The 8556-nt window shown below is 35.7% G+C and overlaps 1 protein-coding gene across 3 annotated transcripts; it reads left to right on the top strand.

Annotated features, from left to right (window-relative positions):
- Positions 1 to 2797: 2797 nt before the first annotated feature.
- LOC107462047 (glutamate receptor 3.4) lies at positions 2798 to 7618 on the top strand. Of its 3 annotated transcripts, none has more exons than XM_016080603.3 (7): positions 2798 to 3115; positions 3670 to 4000; positions 4477 to 5813; positions 5922 to 6199; positions 6300 to 6331; positions 6462 to 6871; positions 6991 to 7618. In XM_016080603.3, exons 2-7 carry the CDS (start codon positions 3682 to 3684, stop codon positions 7432 to 7434), a joined length of 2820 nt encoding a protein of 939 aa, XP_015936089.1. In that variant the 5' UTR covers positions 2798 to 3115; positions 3670 to 3681; the 3' UTR covers positions 7435 to 7618. The 3 variants fall into 3 exon arrangements, with proteins under 3 accessions (XP_015936089.1, XP_015936088.1, XP_015936090.2); XM_016080602.3 differs by lacking the exon at positions 2798 to 3115 and adding an exon at positions 3413 to 3537; XM_016080604.3 differs by lacking the exon at positions 2798 to 3115 and having other exon boundaries at positions 3891 to 4000; positions 4485 to 5813.
- Positions 7619 to 8556: the final 938 nt, after the last annotated feature.

Genomic DNA, 8556 nt, shown 5'->3' on the forward strand with positions numbered 1-8556 from the left:
AGTGCGAAGAGGTCGGCTTGACAGCTTTTCGGTTCTTTCATTTCTTCATGAGTTCTCCAACTTTTCATGCTTCTTTCTTCATTCCCTTGATCCAATCTTTGCCTCCTAAACCTTAAATCACTTAACAAACATATCAAGGTATCTAATGGAATCAAGGTGAATTAAATTTATTCATTTTAAGACCTAAAAAGCATGTTTTCACTCTTAAACACAATTAAAGGAGAAGTTATAAAACCATGCTATTTCATTGAATAAATGTGGGTAAAAGGTTATAAAATCCCCAAAAATCAATACAAGATAAACCATCAAAATGGGGTTTGTCAAGCATCCATCATCTACCCCCATCATTACCGTTTGAACCTGTGCCTGCTGCCATTATTGATAATCGTGTCTCCCAATCAGAAGAAAATGTTAGAGAAGTGCAAGTGCTTGTAGAATGGGAAAGTACCCCGAGAGAGGAAGCTACTTGGGTAAATTGGGTCGAACTTACCAAAATGTTTCCTAATGAAGACTTTGAGGACAAGGTCATTGTCATGGGGGGAGTAATTGATACGAGCCCATTAACAGCTGCTACTCCCAACCCAATACAGCAAACTGAAAGTGATGAGATAGTAATTGGGCCAGATAAACCAGCAGCTGAGAAGAGGGACAAACGGGTGAAGAAACAGCCAGCGTAGATGAAGGATTATGAACTTTAAAATAAGGGAACAGTAAAGTAATAAAATTAGAGGTAGTATTGAGTTAGTTACGTAACAACTTAGAGAGAGAAAATGATAAAAAGGAAGCAGAGAATAGAGGAGTGGTAAGAAATTATGAATTGTTATCATTGAGGAGTATGTCCCTCACTCGAAAGAAAAAATTATTGTTCATTCCATTCAGATTACATACACATTGATATTTGATTTTTACTTTATTCTGAAGTGCATGATTTCCTTGATCATTTTGTGGTTGATATACTGCTGCTTGAACTTAAATTGCTGAACAGGACTATCAAATAACTTTTGTACTATTTGATAAAAAAATATTAAACACAACTGCCTCAAATCTAATTATACTCTAAGTCACCAATAACACTAAAGCATCATCTCAATTGAAGAATTTATATAGCCTCATACTTATAGTAAATGATTTTAACTTTAAAAAAGATATTTAACAATAAACTGTTACTAAGATATTTGTCTCAACAAAAAAAAAATTGAAACTCAACTCCTATTACAACAAATTTAATAGGTAATACTAAAAAAGATTTCATTTATTCAAAACATCATTTATGTTGCTCGTTTATATTCTTTATTAATTATAGGAACCAACTTCACCAACACTAATATCATCTGATCTAAGATAACATACATACCAATTAAGAGATTAAGAAAAAAGAAAAGTAAACGAATCCAAAACACATCTTCAAATAAAAATCATACATACAAAGATGGAACAAAAAAGACAATAAAATATATATACAAGTTAACAGTTTAAAAAGAATATATCTTCACAGAAATATATCAAAAAAAGACAAGTCTAACATCAATTAAAAATAAAAAATAAATAAACATCACAGAAAAAGACTGAATCCGTCAATTAAAACAAATACAAAAATAAAAACAAAAAATAAAAATATAACTTTATACAATTTTAATATACAAAATTTTTGTATTATAAAATATTAAATAAAAATACATCAAATTTAATATTAATTTATGTATAACTTAATTAATTTTTAAATAATATAATATTTATTAAAATATATTTTATACTATCATTAATTTATCACATTGCGCATTGTACGGATGTCAATCTAAATCTAGTTAATTATTAAACTTTAAATGACCATACATAAACTATTAATATCGATGTGTGACCAACCGGTATCACTAGTTTGGAATCAATTCCTTACTTTGAAATAAATATAATAACATAACAAAAATTGTATATTGTATGGTTGTTACAAGAAGGTGCATGTAAAATTCATTCAAATTCGGTGATACGTTATTTGCAATCCTAACTTTAGCTGTCAGGAATTTTTTTTTCCTTTAAAAAAAAATTTTAGTACGAAATATAAATATTTGAATTAATGAATCTCGAACAATTAGATTGAATCAGGTGATGATAAGAATAAAGCAGTTTAAACGCTTTTTTTAATTTTATTTTACTTTAATGTTGACAGAACTGAACTAATATTTTAACTTTTAATTATCGTTTCATACTTCAATTAAGGGCTATAACTACGACATTTGGGTTTATAATGACGTGTTATTGTTTGACTTATTTCAATTCAGCAATACAAAAGTTAAACAAATATGCTTGATGCTAATAAAAATTAATTTTCTATATAACCATATGTTATACATGATTCATAAAATATATGCCACGTTACCTTGCAAGGACTAATAAGTAAACTCACATTCACGCATATATATATATATAATCAAATAAGAATTTATATATTGTTTTACATTTTATGATTGTAATAATATGGTATTTTACTGAAATCATTATCTTGCATCATTTTCTAAAATTCTCTTTTTGTGAACTTTGGATAATGGCCACAGTGTATATATACATATTAAAACTACTTTGAACATGTGTTACATGAAAATTATTACCATATAAAGTGACGTTCATGAATCTGACCAAGAAATGTTTGTTCTTTGTGACCAAGAATTTGATCAACTTAGAAAAGGACAAATTTTGGAGTGTTTATATCCTATACAATATTTTGGACAAATAATGAAAGGGCATGGGATATTTTTTGGGAACCAAAAGATAATCTACTGACTGTTACAAATTCAAGATATTACAGATAAAGACACTTTTGGTTGGGGTACCTAGTACCTACCAACGATGTCTGAATCTGAATGATATTTTTTTTAACATTTTGTACTTTGTTAAATTGCTCTAGTCATTTGATTCTTTCATGTGCATAATATGAGGTAAAACTGAAGTGATAATTAAGGCACTGGTTGATGCCTGAAACTTTGAAAGCTTTGTAAATGATTCTTTGCTTTGATCTTGGAACATTGTAGCTTCTTTCAGTGATGTAATGAGTTCATAACTCTTGCAAGTTGCAACTAGCTAGCTACAAAGCTCTTTATCTTCTGTTAAGTGTGGTATTGAGGTAATCTCAGATACCCTATATCTTCTTTAACTTGTTCTCAAGGTTTTCTGTTATGTTGCATATTATATTGTTTCTTTTCTCAAATTGACAATTATATATACTAGGCATGTGGGTCTCCACTTTACAAACACACCCCAATATTTTATGTATGGTTTTTCTGCCTTTTAAGTGTTTGTTTTATTGTCTGGATAACTGAGCTTGATTGGGTTATTATTACTTGTGATAGTAACATATATATTTAAATAAGGCTTGAAGTCTGGATATGCTGAATATCATATCTTTTTCATCTGGGTAAGGGTGTATCTCATTTTTTTAACTTCAAATTGCTGATACAATGTTTTTTCTTCTCTTGAGTGATGAATCTTGTTTTCCTTGCTGCAAATGTGGAAGTTCTTAAATTCCTCTGAAGTTGTTGGTTGTAGGTAAATATATCCTTGCGTTTGCCTCATTCTGGTTATGATTATTCTTGTCATGTGTTGATGTTCCTCTTTGTGCTGCTCCTGAACTGGTTGGCACATGACATGTGCTTTGTTTTGATGCTGGTTTGATAACAGGTTCTCTCAAAAATGGAGGTGCACTTGCTTACAAGGCATGGCAGCATGGTGATGGTGTTGTTCCTCTTGGTTTTCTGCTCCTGGATTCCAATAGAAGTGGTGGGGAGGACAGGAGCTACCATTGGAAATGCTACCGTTTCTTCTTCGAGTCCAAGAGTTTTGAAAATTGGGGTGCTGTTTACTTTGAATTCTGTCATTGGAAGATCAGCTAAAGCTGGTGTATTGGCTGCTATTGATGATGTTAATGCTAACAAAAGCATCCTTCGTTCGACTAAACTTGAAATTATGTTGCATGATACAAATTGCAGCGGGTTTCTTGGAACCGTGGAAGGTATTTTCCGAAACTTCTCAGTAGCTTCAAGCTGCATTTCTTTTGTTGAAACTGTAATTGTCTTGTTATGGACCCTGCCAATCAAATAAAACATGTTCTATAGCTTCTTATTCGGGTTTTGTAACTTTATGAATTACCATATCAAAAAAGAAAAAGAAAAAAAAATCGTATTACAGTGAATTTGCCTAAATGTCTATGCTTGTTAATTCACATTATGCTATGCAGTAGTATGTGTTTCATTGCACGTTAAATGTATATTCTTCCAAAAAATAGTGTATGCATAATCAATCATTTCCCCATTTGTGTGGCCATCTTTGTGGATAAGAATCAATTTATAACATCTTAGTATTTCATTGTTCTCATTGGACAGAAACCAGAGAGGAGTTTCTGTGGACTATATATGTTTAGATAGTACACGTTCTCTTGCATTTTGGGTGTGAGAAAAGGGAATTTGATTGATTTTGTTGATCATGTAGCTCTGCAGTTGATGGAGAATGAAGTGGTTGCTGCAATTGGTCCACAATCATCTGGAATAGCTCATGTCATCTCTCATGTGGCTAATGAACTCCATGTGCCTCTTCTTTCATTCGCGACAGACCCTGCTTTAGTGTCACTCCAGTATCCATATTTCATCCGCACCACGCCAGATGACTATTTCCAGATGTATGCAATTGCAGACTTGGTTGATCACTATAGGTGGAGGGAGGTAATAGCTATCTTTGTAGATGATGACAATGGAAGAAATGGAATTTCAGTGTTGGGCGATGCGCTTGCTAAGAAACGTGCCAAGATATCTTACAAGGCCGCATTCCCTCCTGGAGCCCCCATGAGTAATATCAGTGACTTGTTGAATCAGGTGAACCTGATGGAATCACGTGTTTATGTGCTGCATGTTAATCCTGATTCTGGCTTGTCAATTTTTGCACTTGCCAAGAAGATTGGGATGATGACTAGTGGCTATGTGTGGATTGCAACAGATTGGCTTCCTTCTGTGCTGGATTCTATGGAGCAGGTTAACACTGACACCCTTAATATACTACAAGGAGTTGTTGCTCTGCGGCATCACACGCCTGACACTGATCTTAAGAAGAGTTTCATCTCAAATCTGAAGAGCAGAAAGAACAATGAGACTGCAGGCTTCAATTCTTATGCATTCTATGCATATGATTCTGTTTGGTTAGCAGCGCGTGCTCTGGATACTTTTCTCAATGAAGGTGGAAACATATCTTTCTCCTCGGATCCTAAGTTGCAAGACACAAATTCAAGTATGTTGCATTTTTCAGCACTCCGTGTGTTTGATGGCGGCGATAAGTTTCTTCAGACAATTCTGAAAACAAACTTCACTGGTGTGAGTGGCCCAGTTCAGTTTGGTATGGATAAGAATTTGATTCATCCAGCTTATGATATCATGAATATCGGCGGGTTTGGAACTCGTAGGATTGGTTATTGGTCTAATTATTCTGGTCTCTCAGTTATAGCTCCTGAAATTTTGTATCTGAAACCACCTAACGCTTCGGCAAGCAACCAACACCTATATAGTGTTATATGGCCTGGAGAAACAACAGTTACACCAAGGGGATGGGTATTCCCAAACAATGGGAAACCATTGAGAATCGCAGTGCCTAATCGAGTAAGCTATTTGGAGTTTGTTGGTAAGGACAAGAACCCTCCTGGGGTAAAAGGCTATTGCATTGATGTCTTTGAAGCAGCCATAAAGTTGTTGCCTTATCCTGTTCCAACAGAATATATATTATATGGTCATGGTGATAGAAATCCCAGCTATGATGACCTTGCATATCAGGTTGCACAAAATGTAAGTTTCTTAGTCTAATTTTCGGCTTAATTTATTAATCATTTTCTTAATCTAAGTAGCTATCTTGAGGTTGTAGTTATGTTAACTTAGTCCTTTCCTTTTTTTCAGAACTTTGATGCAGTTGTTGGAGATATTACAATTGTCACCAACAGGACAAGGATTGTGGATTTTACTCAGCCTTACATGGAATCAGGGCTGGTGGTTGTTGTTCCTGTTAAGGAAATCAAGTCAAGCCCTTGGTCCTTTCTAAAGCCATTCACCACTAAAATGTGGTTAGTTACTGGTGCATTCTTTCTCTTCGTGGGAGCCGTCGTGTGGATTCTTGAGCACCGGCACAATGAAGAATTCCGCGGTCCTCCAAGGAAACAAATTATAACAGTGTGTTGGTTAGTATGTTTTGATCATTTTAAAGCCTTTTCAGATAAATCTTGCATCTTATTTAGGCTCAAATCTTCTCTTGTGCTGAGAGCAGTTCCTCTTGTGCAGGTTTAGTTTCTCAACAATGTTTTTCTCACACAGTATGTTCCTCAAATTTCTCACTTCTATTTTTTATTTTCCATTTTCTGTTGTAACACTCCTTATATGTTTTGTATCATTCATGGTTTGAGAACTCTGACTTCTATCTTCTCTGCTTTTCACCTTGCACAGGAGAGAACACTGTGAGTGCACTCGGTCGATTGGTTCTACTCATATGGCTTTGGGTGGTTTTAATCATCAATTCAAGCTACACAGCTAGCTTAACATCCATCCTCACAGTGCAGCAACTTTCATCACAGATTGAAGGAATTGACAGCTTGATCTCAGGTACTCAACCAATTGGAATCCAAGAAGGATCTTTTGCGAAAAAGTATCTGACAGATGAACTCAACATAGCACCATCTAGGATAGTTACACTGAAAAATATGGAGGCATATGTTGATGCTCTTGAACGCGGACCAAGGAATGGAGGGGTTGTGGCCATTGTTGATGAGCTTCCTTATATTCAGCTCTTCATGTCCAATACCAACTGTAAGTTCAGAACAGTTGGACAGGAGTTCACTAAAAGTGGTTGGGGATTTGTAAGTATCCTCAATTCTTCATATGCATGTCTATAGTTTTTTACACTCCTTAAATTTATGCCAAGTTTTCTTGTAAGATTATCTTATTCTGATGTCATTATTTTCAAATGGGATCACAGGCATTCCAAAGGGATTCACCGCTTGCTGTTGATTTGTCAACTGCCATCCTTCAACTTTCGGAGAACGGGGAACTGCAAAAGATCCATGACAAATGGCTTTTGAAGCGAGACTGCACTGCGCAACTCAATGTTGAAGACTCAAATAAACTGTCTCTGAGTAGCTTCTGGGGCCTCTTTCTCATATGTGGCATTGCATGCTTCCTTTCTTTGGTTGTATTCTTTGTTAGAGTGTTCTGTCAATACACCAGATTTAGCCCTGAGCCTGAACAAGTTGATGTGGAAATTCAACCAAGGCCTCCTAGAAGGAACCTCAAAAGTACTAGTTTCAAGGACTTGATGGAATTTGTGGATACCAAAGAAAAAGAAATCAAAGAGAGACTTAGGAAAAGTAAAAGGAGAAGAAGCCAGAGTCTAGATGAGCAATCTAGTTCATCACCCTCCTAAGTTAACCATGTACATTTATTTTTGGTTGGTAACTCCTTTAACCATCCTATTTTTGTTATACCATAGTAACTATTAGTGACACAAATTTGTCTACACTGAAATATATAAAAAGTTTAGCTTTTCCTTTTTGCTCAGGAAATTATAGCTCTAAGTGTTAATAATTTTGTTTGTTTATGCAAACCCTTAATATAACTCCGCCTATGTTACACTTGCGGTACATAGCCGGTCCCAAGCCCGGATAAAGGAGGAGGGTTGTGTTAGGTCTTCGGCAACCAACGTAAAAATATAGCCGAACCCCCCATGACATGAATCAAAGACATTATTGCGCTAAAGCTAGGTCGTTACCCGGAAGTAACGCGCCGTATGGCTCGAGTACGGTGTCAAAGCAAGAGCCGCTGCATCGGTGCCCGGATGTAGTGTTAAATGAGCAAGGGTTCTCACGTTTTCGTGAACGGACGAGGGTAAATAAGCTAGTTCACAAAGGAAAAGGTAAAGGTCGAAGCGACAAAAGGTTGAGATTTGGGACATGGAACATAGGCACTCTAACAGGAAAGTCCATGGAGGTGGTGGATACCATGACAAGGAGGAAGATTAACATTATGTGCCTACAAGAAACGAAATGGGTTGGTGCAAAGGCTAGGGAGTTGGATTCTTCTGGTTTCAAACTTTGGTATACAGGAAAGGTGAAGAATAGGAATGAGGTTGGAATAATTGTGGATAAGCAGTGGAAGAAGGACGTAGTAGATGTCAAGAGGGTGGGAGATCGGATCATCTCTATCAAACTTGTGGTGGAGGGAGGTGCTTTCCATGTGATTAGCGCCTATGCACCGCAAGTGGGTTCGGACGAACAACACAAGATAAGATTTTGGGAGGATCTAGAGAGTTTGGTTCAAGGCATACCTTTAGGAGATAAGATTTTCTTAGGAGGAGATTTAAATGGCCAAGTTAGGAGAGAAGTGACTGGGTATGGGAGTATTCACGGAGGCCATGGTTTCGGGGTAAAACTATTTTAGACTTTTCTTCAACCTTTGATCTTCTCATCGCAAATACATGTTTTAAAAAGAGAGACGAACATCTTATAACCTATAAGAGTGGCATGACAAGCTCTCAAATCGACTTCTT

The sequence above is a fragment of the Arachis duranensis genome, chromosome 8 (assembly GCF_000817695.3).
Source record: "Arachis duranensis cultivar V14167 chromosome 8, aradu.V14167.gnm2.J7QH, whole genome shotgun sequence".
Lineage (NCBI taxonomy): Eukaryota > Viridiplantae > Streptophyta > Magnoliopsida > Fabales > Fabaceae > Arachis > Arachis duranensis.